Below are 20,168 nucleotides of genomic sequence, written 5' to 3' on the forward strand. Positions count from 1 at the left end.
CACAGAAAGAAAGGTAAATTCACTGATTGCCATAATTGGAACAGGGCCACAGAAAAGTCAAGTAAAAGGAACTCGCAACAAAGTGTTACGACTTCTTACTGTGCTTACCCCAGTCCAACGCCAGCATCTCCACATCATGGCTTCCATTTTTCCCTTTACTGCCTTTTGTTTCTGTCCCTAGCTTACTTCCCTCCTGACTTCCTCATTCGGTTTCCATCCCTCTGCCATATTAGTTTCAAATCTCCAATGAAGCATTCATTGAAGGTTACTCTTGAACCAGGATAATTGTCAAATGATTCAGCCAATTTCTGATGACATACAGGAATACAACACATTCGACAACCCAAAGTTCACCAGCATTACTCATGGTAAAACATATGTTACACACAGCATTTGATTTGCTGAAGAGAAGAGAAATTGTGAACAGGAATGGGCAAAGTCAGGTTTCGCAATGTGACAACAGTGTTAAACACCATGGGCGGGATTCTCCGTTTCTGAGACTACGTGTTGATGCCAACACAGAATCCGTGGGCTTTTACAACAGAAAGACCGTGCAGCGCCTGGACCAATTCCGCTACCGCTGAGGGGCTAGCACTGGTACCGTGCGGAACACAATCGAGCCCAATGAAAAACAGTGCGGGATTCGCCCGGTCCGTGATTAACACTCGGGAGGCTGACAAGCTGTAGCCGCACATACACATTACACTCCTCACACACATTTATCCCAGCCAAAACGATGGCACTGGTTGTGCTGGAGCAAGCCCATAAGCTGATGGCTGGGGCCAGAGGGTACCCAGGGGGTGTCCTGGTGGGACACCTATATGACCCATGGCACTAGGTTCAAAGTGGGCTGTTAGCGATGTGCGCAGATGCATGGCTGCCATGCCGGCTACGGCAATGATGTTCCATGTCTGCCCACCCCGACCCCACAGCCCACCTCCTGGCCACCCCTTACTACTTCCTTCATACTGTCAGAAGCTACCCCGGCCAGCGGCATAACTGTCAGCAAACTATGACTGTGTTGTACCCCCTCTTGCTCCCTCAGCAGCCGCCACGCCAGTTTCTCAATTTTTGAAGGCACAAGTGACTTTTGAAGGCGTCAGTAACTCCCCCATCAATTGTAGAGGCCTGGAAGATTCCGGGTCGGGCTCACTAATTTTATGCAAACAGTGTCTACTGTATGTATGTTCTGGAATCCAACGCCGCTGTCAAGGTGCTGGAACATTGTGATTTCCGTCAAATCGTCACCTGCCGCGATTTCAGTGTCAGAACCGATTCTCCGCACAATTGCCTTCCCCGATTTTGGCGTCGGCTAATGCAGAATCTGGCCCCATATTTTTCCGAAGGGTCAGAACGTATTAGCAAGGAACTATACAAGCAGTGAGAAGTACGTGCCTGCCATCACCGTAGCATAGACTGGACCGATCCACTACCCAATCGGATGCAGCGTAGAGAAGACACACTGATCAACTTTTAGCAACTAGAACTAGTTTGCCAGACCAAGTTAAAGTCCAACAGGTTTTATTCGAATCACTAGCTTTCGGAGCACAGCTGCTTCCTCAGGTGAATGAAGAGGTGGGTTGCAGATACATATATATAGACAGAATCAGTCATGCAAGACGAAACTTTGAATGCGAGTCTTTGCAGCTAATTAAGTCTTTACAGGTCCAGATGGAGCAACTGGAGATAGGGATAATCACAGGTTAAAAGGTGTGAATTGTCTCAAGCCAGGACAGTTGGTAGGATTTCGTAAGCCCAGGCCAGATGGTGGGGGATGAATGTAATGCGACATGAATCCAAAGTCCCGGTTGAGGCCGTACTCGTGTGCGGAACTTGGCTATAGGTTTCTGCTCGGTGATTCTGCGTTGTCGTGCGTCCTGAAGGCCGCCTCGGAGAACAGTTAGCTGGAGATCGGAGGCTGAATGCCCTTGACTACTGAAGTGTTCCCCGACTGGAAGGGAACGTTCCTGCCTGTCGATTGTCGCACAATGTCTGTTCATCCGTTGTCACAGCGTCTGCATGGTCTTGCTAATGTACCACACTTCGGGACATCCTTTCCTGCAGCGTATGAGGTAGACAATGTTGGCCAAGTCGCACGAGTACCTGGTGGGTGGTGTTCTCACATATAATGGTACCCATGTCGATGATCTGGCATGTCTTGCAGAGATTGCCATGGCAGAATTGTGTGGTGTCGTGGTCGCTGTTCTGAAAGCTGGGTAGTTTGTTGCAAACAATGGTGTGTTTGAGTCTGTGCAGTTGTTTGAAGGCAAGTAGTGGGGGTGTGGGAATGACCTTGGCAAGATATTCGTCTTCATTGATGACGTGTTGAAGGCTGCGAAGAAGATGTTGTAGTTTCTTCGCTCCGGGGAAGTACTGGATGGTGAAGGGTACTCTGTCGGTTGTGTCCCGTGTTTGTCTTCTGAGGAGGTCGGTGTGGTTTTCTGGTGTGGCGCGTTGGAACTGTCGATCGATGAGTCGAGCGCCATGCCCGGTTCGTACACGGGCATTTTCAGCGTCTATCGATGTCTGTTATGCTCTTCCTAGTCTGAGCATATGGAGGGCTTGTCCATAGGGGTGGCTTCTTTAATGTGTTTAGGGTGGAGGCTGGACAAGTGGAGCATCATGAGGTTATCCGTGGGCTTGCGGTAAAGCGAACTGCTGAGCTTTGACGCTTTGACTAGGAGTCATCGGACTCGAAACATTAGCTCTTTTCTCTCCCTACAGATGCTGCCACACTTGCTGAGATTTTCCAGCATTTTCTCTTTCATCTCCACATCATAGTTTGTCAAAGACAGAATCTACCAAGAGTTTGCAACAAACTGCGCCAAATGAAGACCTATATATTCCTGAGAACCTGACAATACCAGAAACAACAGTGGGAGACAACGGAGGACACTTCAACATTAAGTCAACCTACAAACATGATGTTGACTCCAGTTGACACAACTATGAATGGCATTCCAAATAAACCAGGAACACCAGAGGTTGCAGTCAACATGAAAAAGCAGACGCCTGAGGTTCGTCAACCACACTGAAATCAACATCCTCCGAAACATCTAACTTATTGACAGTTGTGTTTATTAGTTGTTCATGTTGTAAGTTTTGATTAACTTATATTGGGGTGATTCAATGGCCTCATTGCACCCAATTTAGAATCATAGGGCGCGATTCTCCGTCCCCCACGCCGGGTGGGAGAATAGCGTGAGGGCTTTCCTGACATTTTTCCCGACCTCCCGCTATTCCCCCCCCTCCCCCCCACGGCCGCCCCACGACACGAATCGCTGCCCTCCGTTTTTTACGGCGAGCAGCGATTCTTCCCTGGCCGATGGGCCGAATTCCCAGGCCTTTACGGCCGTTTCCACAAATTTCAACACACCTGCTCTCACCATATGTGGAAACGGCCGCAAAGTGCCGTTCTGCCCAACCATGCCACTGATTGGCACGGCCGCACCACGGCCTTGCCTAGGGTGGCATGGGCCCGCGATCGGTGCCCACCGATCGTGGGCAGGGGGTCCGATTCCCGCGCACTCTTTGTCCCTCCGCCGCCCCGCAGGATAAGTCCGCGGGGCGGCTGAGGGGCATGACGGACCACGCATGCGCGGGTTGACGCATATGTGCGATGACGTCATCCGCGCATGCGCGGGTTGGAGCCGTCCAACCTGCGCATGCGCGGCTGACGTCATCGTGCGCGTCAGCCGTCGTGAGTCTTGGCGGCCGGGCTTAGCGAACGTTCGCTAAGCCCACGCTGCCGTTCTTCCCGGGGCCGCGATGCTAGCCCCGACTGGGGGGGTGAATCGGGTCCCGGGAGGGGCGCGGAGATGCGGAGGCTGCCGTCAAACACGGCCGGTTTCACGGCAGCCTTTACGACTCTCCGCATTTGCGGAGAATCGCGCCCATAGAATCCCCACAGTGCAGAAGGAGGCTGTTCAGCCTACCGAGTCTGCAACGGCCCTCTGAAGGAGTACTTCACCCAAGCTCACTCCCCCATTCTATCCCATTAACCCGTTAATCGAATTACTAATTTTTCTGGACACTGAGGAGCAATTTAGCACGGTAAATCCACCTAACCTGCACATTTTTGGACTGTGGGAGGAAACCGGAGGAAACCCACGCATATACAGGGAGAATGTGCAAACTTCACACAGAGAGTGACCCGAAGGCCTAATTGAACCCTGATCCCAAGCGCTGTGAGGCAGTAATGCTAACCGTGCTGCCCCTTTGTGTCAGGGTTGAATTTGTGAGGTCTGGATCAGAATTCGCGATGCTCTAAACGACTCATGAGATTCAATGGAATCTCGTGGCATGTTGCAATCTGGATCTCGCGCTTGCTGGGCAGGATCCAGGCATGCATATTTAAATGATCATTCGGCTCATTTAAATATGTGCTCACCCAATTCACCCGGGGCCCAGGATTCACCAGCCTCACCAATGAGCTTTGACAAAGCGTCATCCAGACTCGAAATATTAGCTCCCTCTCTTTGCATGGATGGTGTCAGATCTGCTGAGATTGTCTGGTATTTTCTGTTTTTGTTGTTGAGGACAAAATAAGCGCCTGTCTCCCTCCCAATGGTAACAGTGTATTGTTGCCTGAAAATCCAATGGTAAACCCAATTTCAGATCAGGTTGAAGTTATCATGTTATAATGTTCTTCGTATGGAATACAATTTAGATGAGACTGTGTCTTGAACCAGGTTGGGCCCAGTCTGTTCAAAATTTGTTGCATTGGCAAAATAAAAAAATATAAAGGCTGGGATTCTTCCGAAAATGGGGCAATGTCCCCATGCCTGATGGAAAAAGGGCACGAATCACTCCAGAGTGATTCTCCGACTTCAAGAGGGATAGCAGGGCCCCGGCATGCGCCGCACAGTTCCTGCTGCCAATACGGGACCCTGCACTTCCGGCCGCGGGTCGCGCATGCGCACGGCTGCCGTTTTCATGGCGGTCCCCGCACAACAGGGCGGAGCCACACAGCTGGCCAACGTGGAAGAAGGTTAGGGCCGCCCCCCCCAGGGCCCCCCCTCCCCCCCCTCCCCCGATTGCATGCGTCCGCCGATCGGTAGCCCCCAATCACGGGCTTGGTCATTGTGGAGGCCCCGGATGGAGTCTGATCCCTCCCCCCCCCCCCCTCACCAGGATGGCCACCACAGCGGCGAGTCCAACCTCACGCTGGGTGGAACCATACGGGAACTACGGCGGCGGAACTTGACGGGAACTCGGCCGGTCGACTGTGGTAATCGTCGTGGGGGCCTCTTTCAACGGCCCCAACCGCCGCTGCATCGACCGCGCACGCGACTGGCGCCGATTCTCCAATCACCGAAGAATCCCGTCCCAGCCTCGGAGCCGATCGCAGGTCTGAGACCCCATTCTCCACCCCCATGCCGAGCGCAATTTCGGCGCCGAGGTGCGGAGAATCCCGGCCAAAGTCTTTCCATGAATTGTATTTCTGTAAATTGTCATCTTGCATAATGTGTACAAAATGAGGCAGCTGTAAAGCAAGGTATTCTCTTCATTAGAAAATGATGCAAGAGCACGCAGCATGGCTCTGAAATTCCGAAGTTGCAATTACTATCTGTGCAAGATCAAATTTGACAGAGTCATGTCCCCAAGAAAAGTCACTGAGATCACAAGGGATTCCCATTGAATAATAGTTAAGGTGGCTTGAGTAGGCATTCATTAATATGCAATCGTATTCACATGTGACAATGCCTTACGACAGACTGAAACAGTTGTAATGGATTATCTCCAAATTAAGACACAAGAGAATCTCGAGGGGGGGTTCAAGGATAATGGAATTTGGTGCATCTCTGCTTTAATGCAGGAGTGCCACAAATCCCTGATGATCTTGCAGCCACTGCACAAACCTAGGCCTCAGGTGAAAATATGTAGCATCGCTGATTTGCAAGATATTTGTGGGTCCCAAATGGTCATGCAGGATCACAAAGAAAATGCTCTCTCAATCAGATCATGTAGATAAATTAGTTCTGCCCAACTATATTTCTCACTTATTTAACTTACCTTCTTACAAAACAGGTTTCTTCTAGATTCTTTAATTTCCTTATTATTTCATTTTAGTCCCATTTCTCCTACATAATTTTGAATATGCATTAAAAAAGTACAGCTTTGCTAACTCAATCAATTTGAGGTGACAGATTAGATGTAATAACAAAAGGACTGTAGAAAGTAATTGAACAATATCTTAATCTATAAATAACTGGATGTTTATACTTCAACCTGCTTGGATAGTCAAATAAATGGGGCAACGCATTGCTTGGTCATCATAGTACAGTAAATTAGCTGGATCTTGGAAGATTATATAAATAGAAAACACAATGGGCTGAAAGTAATAACAAGATGGGAGATTAAAAAGTGCTACTTGATTAGGTCACGACTTTATTACACTAATTACAATAAGGCAGAACTAGAGAAAGTACCAAGACATCTTTGCATCTTAACCTTGACAAAATCCAATGAAATCTGTTTTAAATCCCTACTGTTTCAGTAATCTCATGACATGTGATAGTACATTAGAAATACAAATGCTCAGCACAGTCATACCTCTGGCAATCTCTTTCCTATTTCTCCAGGAGTGAGGGTTTTAAGATTAAAAATGAATTGCTCCAGTAAGCAACATGACAAGAACAATAAAACAGCATCAAGCTATGCAGCCTTTACTGTTCGTATAAATCATATGCCGATTAACATCCCAGTGATGAGATCTGAGTGAACTGGAAAACTTTATTCTCTGCCATCTAAAATAATGGCATTTGATTTAGCTATCAACGAATGACTAATGATACGTCAGAGGTGAATTATTCCAATGGTGAACTTTGCACAGTAGAATGTGCTATTGCATACAAGCTACCGTGCCCCATTTTCATCGTTAACAATGTTTTTTTTATATTAAAAAATGACTCACTTACATTCTTGTCTGAATTCTAATTGGCCTAAACAACAGGGGCACAAGAAGTTAATAAAAATATGTCCAGCCTTTGGCAGGATGAACTTCACATCCATGCTTATGTGCATATTGGTGTTTGTGGCAAAAGAAAGGAAAGACTGGAGCTCTCTGCTGCCATTTCTTTTATGCAGGACACACCATAATTGTTCATACATTCACATTTCAGACAAAAGCTCAGCCTATTTTACTCTGTATGCAAAATAACATAATCCTACAATATGCGTTGTTTTGTACTCTTGTATGAAAAGATGTTATTGTGCTCATTGTTAACACCAGACTTGCCTCAGTCCAAAGACTGAACAAATATAACTTTTTATCTTCAGCAATCTGGCTTCTGAAGAAATCATTTAAAGCAAAGCAGGATTTGCCAGCTTTGATCATTTGTATAGGATGGCCAGCATTCATGAGATGGAGGTTGTTCGTACCTAATATTGTAATGTGTTCCTTTACATCTGGCAGAATGGGCAAACCAAACAAAGTAAATGGTTTGAATCAAAAGCTGCTGGACACTAACATTTCAAAAGAACGATCATTGAAATGGTAATGATTTTTCTAGAATTGCTTGTCACATAAACACTAATGGACAAGTATTGGTGTAATCTATTATTAAAAAATGACCACTGTGGGGCAGAGTAGCTTTAAACATCTCCAAAATAAATCATTTTGCAGGTTTTGGCCTCAAAGAACATGAGCTGCAGATATTAATATTTTAACATTCTTTCCATCAGAGCTTGTTTTAATAACTGAATATCATGTCACATAACCCATTTAATTACCGTTCAGAGATTGCACCATCTAATCCTCTATTCCCCCAAATAACTGAATATCATGTCATATTACCTATTTAATTATTGTGCAGAGATTGTACCATCTAATCCTTTATTCTCTAAAATCCCCAGATGTAGTGTATCATTTTACCATTGCAATACCATGGCTTTCTACCAGTATCATCGATACAATGCCTAGTTCAGTTCCCTATGCTCTCTGTGCAATACTGTACAACCCTCTGCTAGTTTATAGCCAGCACTGCAGTGCAGGCATCTTACAGAACTTGTGCAGAAATGCTGAAGAGTGGTGCTGGAGACATAGTGGGAAATAACTGAGAATACTAAGCTGCTCTTTAGGTATTAAAGGAATCACTTCAAATTCTTAATGCAATAATATTAATGCAGCTCTGTGTACTACCAGAGAGTCAGTGAATCAAACATTGTAAGTAACACAGAATTGTAAAATAATTGGATTATTTTAACTCATACAGCACTGAATATTATTCTGTGCAATACTGTATTTCTTCAGATATCAATAAGATCATTTCATGAATCAATACTGTGGTTATTACAAAATGGAGTGAGAGGGAAGAACAGATCTTCCCTCATTTTTGAAATGCATATGTATAAACATTTAATTAATAATTCATTCATTTATTAATTAATGTGCCATCAATTCTGGAGATAAAATAAAATAAAAATCCCAGAAAAGAGGTAGCACGTGTTTTAAGACTAGGGACATGAATAAGTATTATTTAAGCTTCTAGTGTATCGAACAGATTGCAAAAATTGTGTTATTGTCAGCATTTGTTTCATTCACCAGATCTACCTCAAGTGAAGAACACCACCTAGCTAAACCTGAGTTAATGGCCACTGTTGTGAAGTGAAAGCAACAAGAAACATTATCAGATAAAAAAAACTGAGCTTAATTATTGAAATATTAACTTAACAAGTCAACATTGAATCACCATGAAATTCTGGAAGAATATGAACTAATTTAGTGTGAACAGTGGACTTTTTAAAATAAGAATGGTAAGAAACTAAATAACAGATTTCTTGATGTTATGATGGATTCGACCTACTCCCAAAATACAAGTCCTATACAGTGGCGAGAGTTCATCGGTAGAGCACAGATACTTGGCGCACCTGTGTGGACTTGTAAATAATAAATTTGTAGAAACCTGCACTTCTAATCTTTTATTAACATTGCAAAGATCATGTAATAAAGTTTTCAATTTCTCATTGGCGATTTAGTTTTACTGTGAAAGATAATCGGCATCTCTCGAACATTATTTCATTTTGGCACTATTTACTATCCAAAGAATGCAAATTCTATCAGATGATATGGTACTGAATACTGAAATGGACAAAAACGTAAAATAAATTAATGTTGGTTGACATAATCTCGAAAACTGTAACGTGTTCGGCTTTTAAATAAAACACTGTACAGAATACACAACAATCAGATAATACTTCTCATTGTGTGAACTGGATATTAAGATATGAAGTAACACTTTGAATAATTTGTTATTCTTCATTTCGATAAAGCCTGCCAATATTCAATTTATGTTAAAATAATGTTATGCTGTGCTCATGTATGTATGTTAAATAATGTTGAATAAAATCATGAGTCCATTTGAAAATAGGCAGCAAAAGTGAAATGTTTGTTGAGTTTTGTCATTCCCAGCAAAGTGCAAGTTATTAAAACAAACACAATGAAAATCTACTTATTATTCTCCATGATCTACATGTTGGATTTTATCTTAACATCCAGTTAACATAATGGGCATGCTGGAAATTGTGTATTCTATGGCTTCTATTTCAGTAGTCTTGGAAACAGAATGCGCTTTGAAAGTATTAACCCTTCTTTCAGCCTAAGTCTGCGTTTAGGTTGCAACAAAATGCACTCCGTAGAGCATTAACTTACATTTATTCCAGCACTGCTACATTAACTTTTTGTTTGAACAATATGTTACAAACATAGAATGTCCTATGAATAGATTGGATGCAATTAAATGAAGTATTCAACAAATAATAATGTTGCTGTGTTTAACAGACAGAAGTAATTTTTTGAGCTGACCTCATGAAAACTAGAACTTCATGTTGTTCCGGTGACTTTGAATTGGAGGTGAAAGATTCTTGCTTATCTCCACATATTTATTCTCACTTTAGGGTGCCTCATATGTCCACATAATAACTCAATTCAGATTTATGCTGAATACAGTGTTCTGAATGTAGTTATGATCTAGAATAATTCTCTAAAGATAGCCACCTCAATCGATTGCTATGTATTTGTTAACATCAAATTACTGTGAAATGTCAATCTTATTGCAATTCAGTCCACAGGAAGACAATGTTGACATCAGAAAGATTTGTATGGAAGAAGTTAGTTTCCCCATCCTCAGCCATTAGAAATCATATAGCTCTGGTGAAGCATTCAGTAATCTCAACCAATCCACTTCCAGATTGTGGTAAATCCCATGATAAACTGAATGACAAGAGATGAATTACAGCATAACATACACTGAATACAGAGCATTTCTACAGCAGTGAGACTCTGTCCTCCTTCCGGTTTCACTAGTTACACAACGACCACAGAGTTGACAGTGTATATTTACTGTCACTAATTGTTATAACATTACCAGATTCTAATTCAGGAAATCACTCCATCCTATTCATCCAAGCAGCTTTTTCAAATGTGTGGCATACTCCAATGTAACCTTGACAAGCAAGCAAATAAAGGAAGGTTCTTATACTGTGGCTCTGTCTACTGCAGTTTATGCCTCAGCTGACAGTTGCTGAAAGCACAGTCTCAGGATTGTAAATAACCAGTTTCATCTCACACAGCATTTCAAAAAAGGTACGGAAGAAGACAACGCTGAAGCTTAGAGTTAAGCAAGTACGTTCTGCTTTGAATAAAATGTCAGGAAACTTCAACGGTTAAACCTGTTTATTCTGAGCTCCAAATAAAAATATAGCATGGAACCAGTAATATGTTAATAAATCAGCTTTTAGTTTCTCACATTTTCAAGAAAGATGAGTTCACATTTCTATGATTCAAGAAAAGATGACAGGAATTCTGCTGTGACATATATATATTTAAAAAACTCATTTAAAATATCAGCTTATATGGACCATCACATATAAAATTATTCTGCTGCAACTGAATGTGGAAATATAAAAAGAAAACATATCTTAAGAGACCAATACCTGGTCTTGTTGCTGTTGGCTTCCCCTCCCCATGTTAGGCTGCTCCTTCATGGCTGTCATTGTAGATTTTTGGCACACTTACTCACTCGCAGTTCAGTATTAGGCTCCTAACTTGGCAGCTGATGCATGACAGGTCTCTTTCTTGAAAGCCTGGAAACTGCAGCTGAAGATAACAGCAAAGCAGCAGCCCTGAAGTTCCCACTGCCTGGCCTGCCAACCTGCTGCAAGTGCCCTTAATCAGGGCCAGTGCTAAAATGAAGCAGCAAATGTGAAGAGGCGGATAAAAATTAAACTGTCAAAACACCAGGCGCTAGGCAGTCCGAGTGACAAGGTGCCAACACACCTGTGTGCTGTAATTCACATTCTCAAGGAACTTGGGAACAAAAAGACAAGGCCAAGGGCAAACCTCAAAGCTCAACTGCAAGCATTTAAAACCTTACTGTCATGTCAGTAAATGACAGAGTCTGACAGGTAAGCTCTCGCTGCTCTCTGCTCTCCTCTTCTGCAGTGTTCGCTGCCACTGATTAGCACATCTGGAGGAAAATCAAATGTCAAATTCAGTTTCCCTCCCTCAGCTGGAAGAAACCATTTCAAATGAAAAAAGGAGGGAGGGAATTATCCTGTGAACGGCGATGATCAAACAGCAGCAATAAGCAGGCCACTTAGTGATTAGTCAGGTCCTTCCGAGCAACCTCGTCTGTTAGTAAGGATGCAAGTGCTGCTTCATGCAAATTAGCAGCGTTAATAAATACAGTGACCCACCATGCTGCAATGTGTATTCTTTAATTATGCCTGCTTGTGAGAAATAATGAAACCTTAAAGTAGTGAGTGGATAGAGATAGCTCGCTGCATTAAAATATCAATTAACTCATCTCCATGGAAATACATGAGAGTTGTTAGTGCAGCCTTGGAGGGCAGTCAATATGCTGTGACTAAAGGCAAATCAAACCAGGTCTGTTGTATTTTTAAAAAATCTGTGATATAAATGGATGACTTTATAATAATTAATTGTGTGTGTCGATATCTTTGCAATGTTTGGTAAGGCAATACTTTCGAAATGTTTGCTTATATTGAATCATAACTGATAACCACATATCTTCGAAATTTACTGTATTGAGGACTGTGAGAATGTGTAGGTTTCAACTGATGTAAATGTAATATTAATGTGATATTAAATCTGATGTAAATGCGATGTTCTTGTCTGCACAAATACTAATCATTTTCAAAACCAGTTTATAAAATCAGCTGTACAAAATGCAAATAAAGTTCACAGAACATTACATTCATATTTTTGTGAAGTAATTAATTCAAATTAGTTTAATGGAATCAGTTTATTTCTGCAGTGCCAGTTTCTCATTTATAAATAATTGATAAGGTGGAAGGGATGTTATTTTCTTCAGTGCTGTAATATTATCTAATCATTTAAAATTAATTCTTCATATATTTAAAATATTGGGCCTTAGGGTCGTCACCCCCACAAAAATACAACTTTTCCAGTTGTGCTGTACAATTCATTATTTGATTGTGAACAATTCCAGTGATTCTCTTGACAGGTTGTAAGGAGGTAAATTTATAGTGGATAATCATGCAAGCTTTTGGGATGGGACAACAGTTTGGCTGGCTTTGTCCTCCATTTCAAACAATCACAAGTAATGTACAATGCAAACTAATCCTGAGACAAGCTTTCTTTCTTTTGAGCTGGATTTTCATCATGGGAGTGGAAAACAGGAGTATTTATTGTTTCTGTGTCAGAACCCACCTCCCAGTGGGAAACTGACTGAAGCTCAGATTTTTTCGGGCGTGAGACCTTCATTGACAATGACCTGAATCTTCCATGGAATAGCTATCAGTGTCGGATTCTCGCTCTGCTCAAACTTTTCAACACTTCCATGCTGTTCCTCATTTCTTGCTGGGTTTTCCGACACTGATTTCTCCAAATATGCAGAGCAGAGCATTCCTCGCACCACTGTAGCACCGGGGAATGTGGGGGGGGGGGGGGGGGGGGGGGTGAGTGGACACCCCCTTTTTACCACACTAACAGTCACATGGCAAGTTTAAAGATTCAGTATGAGTTATTGGTGGTCCTCAAGAGAGTGAGTTTGGGGAGTTTATATTAGAGAACAAGGAAATGGCGGAGGCGTTGAGCAGGTATTTTGGGCCAGATTCTGTGATCCTGAGGCCGTCGGAAACGCCGTTGCGTTTCTCGACGGCGTCAACATGGCCTCAGGATCAGCAATTCTGGCCTCTACAGGGGGCCAGCACGGCACTGGAGCGGTTCACGATGCTCCAGTTGCAGATCCCGGTGTCAACTGGGCGCCGTGGGGTCCGCGCATGCGCCGGGGACCGGCGCTAATGCGCGCATGCGCAATGGCTTCCTTCAACGTGCTGGCCCCGATGCAACATGGCGCAGGATTACAGAGGCCGGCGAGGAAGAAAGTAGCCCCCCCCCCCCCCCCCCGGGGTCGGACCCCCTCTCCACCCCACAGGCCGCCCCCCGACCCTTCCACGTAGAGTTTCCGCCGGCTGAGAACAGGTGTGGACGGCGTCGGAGGCACTTGGCTTTTTTACGCCGGCCGCTTGGCCCATCCCGGGTAGAGCGGCCCCTGACTGGCGCCGCATCAACCACGCCGGCGCCAATTCTCTGCGGAGAATCGCGTGCCGGCGTCGGGGCGGTGTGGCGCGATTCGCGCCTGTTGCGGGGATTCTCCAGAGCGGCCCCGAGCTGAGAGAATCCCGCCATTTGTTTCTGCAGAAGATTTCGAAAACTTCCCAAAGATATTTGAGTGTCAAGAGGTGAGAAGAAGGGAGAAATGTTAAACAAACACTATCATGGGTTAAACCTTGCTGGGAAGCTATTCGACTTAAAGGCTGACAAGTTCCCAGGGACTTTAGGCCTGCATTCCTCCATTCAAGAGTCTTAAAAGAAGTGGCTGCAGTGATAGTAGAGACATTGGTTATAGCCTTTCAAAATTCCTTTGATTCTGGAATGGTCCCAGGGAATTGAAAAATAACCAATGTAACATCTTTATTCACGAAAGGAGGGAGGCAGAAAGCAGGAAACTATAGTCCAGTAATTTTAACATATGTCATAGGGAAATTTCTAGAATCGATTCTTAAGGAAATTCTAGCAGGGCACGTGGACAATTGTAATGCGATCAGGCAGAGACAACGTAGTTTTGTAAAAGGGAAATTGTTGTCAAGACATTTGATCCCAGGTTGGGTGCACAGAGACGGTGGAATTCCTGGCACTGTGAACCTGACCTTTACAAATGACTGATGGCAGTTCTGAATTTCATTCCAGGGACGTGGGCTGGGTTAGAGGTTGGGCCTACCACCCCCAGAATGACTGCTGAGGCTGTTGGGTGCAAAGGTGGGCTGGGCAGAAGTACGTCTGAATCGGTGCTCCAAGATTTTGTTGAATCTAATAACAAAAAGGATTAAAACAAAAAAAAAAAATCCTCCAGCCCTCACTCTTCATTGCATCCACCCTACACATGTCCCAAGTCCCATCCATGCAAAGCTATGCCACCTCATGCCCCTCTATTCTATTTTCTCGCATTAACACACATTTGGGCAGGATTTCTGTCCCCCTCCGTGACATGTTGTGCAGGGGCAGAGTGCGGCTCACAGTGATCAACGATGGGATCAGGATGTCAATGGGATTTCCAGTTGATCAAGCTTGTTCCCGCAGGTGTGCCGTTGGCGGGACCATGAGATCCAGCCAGCGTCAACGGCCAGAAAGTCCTGCTCGAGATCTATATATTGGATTACTGCTACTCCAAGCTGTCCTTCATCAACCTAAGTTTCATTTTACTATAAAAATATCCACAGGGGTTTCTTACCTCTTCACAGGGGTACCCTAACGATCCTAACTAATCTCCCAATTTCAGACCAGCTCTTGCCTGGTCAAATTTGCTGGTCAGGTTTCACGATTGGCTGACTAAAATTCCACTTCGCTGAAGGCAGCAGATGATTCAACGACACATACGTGAATCCAAACCTGATTCAATTCTGCCCCTGCAAAAATGTGAGGTGTCGTGTTTGGGGCCGAAACTTGGATTTCCAAGCTCATCTGCCACTTCTGCCTTCATCAGGGCAAAAAACCCAGGCCCGTGTTTAACTAATTTATTAGAGTTCATTGTGGAAGTAAAAAACATGGCGGATTAAGGGGAACCAGGAGATGTTGTGTACTTGGAGTTCTAGGTGCAACACTAAAGATCACTATGCAACATAAAGCACATGGTATGGGGGTAACATATTAGCATGGATAAAGGATTGGTTATCTAACAGGAAGCATAAGAGTAGGAATAAAAAGGTTTTTTTTCCCAGGTTGGCAAACTGTACCTACTAGAGTGCCACAGGGATCAGCTATTTACAATCTACATCAATGACTTGGAAGAAGGGACAGAATGTATGCAAGCTAAGTTTGATGATGACATCAAGATAGGAAAGTAAGTTGGGAAGGTACATAGATTGTTTAAGTGAGTGGGAAAATCACTGGCAGATGGAGTGTAATGTAAAAAAATGTGAAGTTATGCACTTTGGTAGGAAGAATAGGAAATGGAAAAAGATTGCAGAACCTTCTGGTACCCAAGGGATCTAGATGTCTGCTCCATGAATCTCAAACTTTAGCATGCAGGTAGAGTAAGTGATTAGGAAGACAAATGGATGGAATGTTGAAGCTTATGGCAAAGGGAAAACATAAGGAAGTTTTACTGCAGTTCGATGGGGCCTTGGTGAGACTAAATCTGGAGTACTTTGTGCAGTTTTGATCTCCTAATTTGAGAAAGGATATAACTACATTCGAAACAGTTCAAAGAAGGGTCACCAACTCATTCCCGGATAAAGAGCTTATCATATGAAGAAAGCTTGAACAGGCTGGGCCTATACCCATTGGAGTTTAGAAAAATGGAAGGCGACCTCAATGAAATATGTAAGATCCTGAGGGGACTGGACAAGATGGATGCTGAGACAGTTTCCCCTCATGAGAGGGAATAGAACTAGGGGACATAGTTTAACAATGTGATCACCCTTTTAAGACGGAAATGAGGATAATTTTTTCTGAGAAGGCGGTTAATCTGTAGAATTCTCATTCCCAGAAAGCAGTGGAGGCAGAGTAATCAAATTTATTCAAGGTTGAGTTAGATAGATTTTTGATAGACAGTGTCGAAGGCTAAAGGGGGGAAGGCCCGAAAATGAAGTGAAGACAACAGCCAGATCAGCTATTATCCTATTGAATGGTGGAGCAGGCTCCTAAGTCCTACATTCCTATGTTATTGAATGGTTGAGTGGACGAATAGATCAAGTGATAGATTTGATAGTAGGGTAAAGTAAGTGAGTATGTAGGTGAAGCTGGTTTAGCACAGTGGGCTAAATAGTTGGCTTGTAATGTAGAGCAATGCCAGCAGCGGGGGTTCAATTCCTGTACCGGTCTCCCTGAACAGGCGGCGGAATGTGCCGACTAGGGGCTTTTCACAGTAACTTCATTGAAGCCTATTTCTGACAATAAGCGATTATTATTATTAAGTAGTTGGTGGGTGAGTTGGCAGATGGAAAGGGTGGCAGATAGGGTTGCAGGTGGATAGCGTGAAAGGTAGGTAAGGTGGAAGGTGGGTAGAGCGGAAGTTGGGGAGGATGATAAGTGGCACATGGGAGACTGGAAGTTCCAGGCTATGGAGATGGGTTTCCTGTACAATTAGAACCAGTTTAGGTCAGGGATGGGTACAATGACGTCTGGGGCTCATCTAGACAGCAATGGGAGCCATCACTGAGGAAGAGATCTGCAGTTTGGGCCAAAGCACTCCACTGCACCACAGGGAAGCAAGATGTCAATGGCAAGCTGGAGACCTGGCACCAAAGAGTAGGAGAGGGGAGGTTCTCTTCCTGGAGAGTGCAGCAAGGATATTTCTATATTCAGCATCATCTCCCTTTACCTCACCCCTCTTACCTCCTGTTCCTTCCCCAATAAGTTGTCCCTTTTCAGGACCTCACTGTCCTCCAGATCCACACCTCTCTGCAGGGCTATGATATGGAGAGTGCAACAGACCCCTGCAGGAGGTTATTGTCAGGCACCATCTGCCTAGTCTGGTACAGGACATAGTGCCCTCTGAACCTGCAATGCCCTATCAGCTCTAAATCTGATGTGTTGCCCAGCCTTCGTGAATAGTGCATTGGCCACCTGGATAATGCACCACTGTGTAGGCCTCTATGAAATGCAGCAGAGGTCTGCAGCTGACTCCTGAAAGGATCCAGTGATGGAGAAATTCAAGGCCACAGTTGCCTCGACTACTACTGGCATGGGGTGGCCATTTGTGGTGTGAAGTGTTATGTTTACATATACGAGGGCCCAGTTATGTGTCACCTGCCTCGAGAGTCGCAGTCTCATAGAACATAGAACATAGAACAGTACAGCACAGAACAGGCCCTTCGGCCCTCAATGTTGTGCCGAGCCATGATCACCCTACTCAAACCCCGTATCCACCCTATACCCGTAACCCAACAACCCCCCCCCTTAACCTTACTTTTATTAGGACACTACGGGCAATTTAGCATGGCCAATCCACCTAACCCGCACATCTTTGGACTGTGGGAGGAAACCGGAGCACCCGGAGGAAACCCACGCACACAGGGGGAGGACGTGCAGACTCCACACAGACAGTGACCCAGCCGGGAATCGAACCTGGGACCCTGGAGCTGTGAAGCATTTATGCTAACCACCATGCTACCCTGCTGCCCTTTGGCATTGGTTTTCAGTCATCACAAGGTACCTTTGCTCTGCCTGTGATCCTGTGCAGACAGTAGTGCCCCCTACCCTTCATGCCCTCGCCCCTGTCTTCAAGCCTCTTGATGCCCAGGGCTGGGCTGTTCCTATGCAGGTTGCTGCTCCCTTTCTTCACTGGCGTAAATTTCTGCAGCACTCATTTCCAGCTGCACACTTCCTGATGCCCAGGTAGGATCCAAACAGTTTTGCTCACTACTCTGATGTTGCCATGAGGGTGATGTCCCCCGAATTAGCAAAGCACTTCATGTTGACTCCTCCCATGGCCTGTGGTAGACTCGTGCAACTTTTACTTCTAAGACAAAGCCCTTTCACATATGAACAGCCATTACACTTACATTCTAAAACACTTCTGGCCTCCATGATTTGCCCCTGACTTTGTCCATGCTTGCATTCAGCCTTTTTAACAATGCCTGAACAACCTTCAATGGCCTCCACATGAGTGCAAGTGATTTTGCAGGACTGCACCTCTCCCCCAACTTAGCCCTCAGAAACATTTCAGGATACAGAATGTCACCAATGCTTTCTTTAGCCACCTGCTTCTGTTTGGGCTTGATTCTGGCCATGGAAATCCTGCCCCTTGTCTCTTTGCCCTGATCCAGAAAGATCACTTTTTTTACGACACCGGTGTGGGTATTTTAAATTTTATGTCGGTAGGTTAATGTAAAAGGTCCTGAAGGATAGGATTTACGACCATTTGGAAAGATGCAGCTTAATCCAGGATAGTCAACACGGATTCGTGAAGGGTAAGTCTTGCCTCACAAATTTGATTTAATTCTTTGAGGAGGTAACTAATTGTGTAGATGAAGGTAGAGCAGTTGATGTCGTATATATGGATTTTAGTAAGGCATTTGATAAGGTTTCCCATGGTCGGCTTATGAAGAAAGTAAGTAGGTGTGGGATAGAGGGAAATTTGGCCAATTGGATAAGTAACTGGCTATCACACAGAAGACAGAGGGTGGTGGTGGATGGAAAATTTTCAGACTGGAGACCAGTCACCAGTGGTGTACCACAGGGATCAGTGCTGGGTCCTCTGCTATTTGTGATTTTTATCAATGACTTAGAGGAGGTGGCTGAAGGGTGGGTCAGTAAATTTGCTGATGACATCAAGATTGGTGGAGTAGTGGATGAGGTGGAGGGCTGTTGTAGGCTGCAAAGAGACATTGATAGGATGCAGAGCTGGACTGAAAAATGGCAGATGGAGTTTAACACTGATAAGTGCGAGGTGATTCATTTTGTTAGAGAAAAATTGAATGCGGATTATAGCGTCAACGTCAGGGTTCTGAGGAATGTGGAGGAACAGAAAGATCTTGGGGTTCATGTCTAGAGATCTCTGAAGGTTGCCACTCGAGTGGATAGAGCGCTGAAGAAGGCTGATAGTGTGTTAGCGTTCCCCACAAGAGAGACATACAAGATCCAAGCTGACAAGAACAGACATTGCACCTGATCTCATGTTTGATCCTACGAAGGGCAGCACGGTGGCACAGTGGATTAGCACTGTTGCCTCACGGCGCCGAGGTCCCAGGTTCGATCCCGGCTCTGGGTCACTGTCTGTGTGGAGTTTGCACATTCTCCCCGTGTTTGCGTGGGTTTCGCCCCCACAACCCAAAAGATGTGCAGAGTAGGTGAATTGGCCATGCTAAATTGCCCCTCAATTGAAAAAAAAAATGAATTGGGTACTCTAAATTTTTTTTTTTAAATGTTTGATCCTACGCTTGATCTCAGTCAAAAAGCCATATTGCCGACGTTCTATGTGCTGAGTGACATTACCTACTCAACACCGATTGATTAGCAGTTTTGCTCCTCCGACCTATGCCCAGAAGAATGAGATTTCTGTAACTCCACATATGACTCTTACTGGCAGCATTGCGGAAAGACTTTATTCCATCAGTCCGGCCTGGATTTGAACTAAGATCTCAGATGCAAAAGGGTAGTTTGGAAATCCAACTTTTCACATTGCCATTTTTAACCACTGGGATTATCATTGTTATTTTTTCTTGCAGTGTATTTCAAGCAATATGATATTACTGAGACCACCATGTGTTGAGCAGCTGTACTACATTCAAAGCTTTGATTCAAAGCTGCACTTAATTTAACACTGGTACGGGTCAACCATAGTAATACATTGAACTAAGAAAACTATTTTAGTCATGTTCATCCATTCGAAAACAGATTAGAGAGTATGGTGATAAAATAATTCAGTACGTGTTAGATTTTCATCATAGGTAGCCGAACTCTATATGACCCTCATTCAGTATATAACCTTGTCTGTGCTTAATCCATTTAAGAACAGTAGTGGCACAGTATGCTAACAGAATTGTTCCTTCATTTCAGAAAACTAGGCTCAACATCAGTGTAGATGGATGGAAAAGAATGGAAAGTTAGCTTTGCCTCCCAGACTTTCAATCAATGTTGAGGTTCGGAGTCTCAAATGAAATGAATTTAGATGACACAA

The 20,168-nt window shown here is 44.2% G+C and overlaps 1 protein-coding gene and 1 long non-coding RNA gene across 2 annotated transcripts in view; one reads left to right on the top strand and one right to left on the bottom strand.

Moving 5' to 3' along the window:
• The window catches only part of LOC119962051 (inactive dipeptidyl peptidase 10-like), a 1,164,028-nt gene extending 1,152,572 nt beyond the window's left edge, over positions 1–11,456 (bottom strand). The window contains 1 exon segment of the mRNA XM_038789842.1: positions 10,936–11,456. Coding sequence (XP_038645770.1) covers positions 10,936–10,995 — 60 coding nt within the window. The 5' untranslated portion in view covers positions 10,996–11,456.
• Positions 11,457–11,624: 168 nt separating this feature from the next.
• LOC119962052 overlaps positions 11,625–20,168 on the top strand; it is a 66,864-nt gene continuing 58,320 nt past the window's right edge. The window contains exon 1 of the long non-coding RNA XR_005459791.1: positions 11,625–11,887. This is a non-coding gene — a long non-coding RNA (uncharacterized LOC119962052). The remainder of the gene's footprint in view (positions 11,888–20,168) is intronic.

The sequence above is a fragment of the Scyliorhinus canicula genome, chromosome 2 (assembly GCF_902713615.1).
Source record: "Scyliorhinus canicula chromosome 2, sScyCan1.1, whole genome shotgun sequence".
NCBI lineage: Eukaryota > Metazoa > Chordata > Chondrichthyes > Carcharhiniformes > Scyliorhinidae > Scyliorhinus > Scyliorhinus canicula.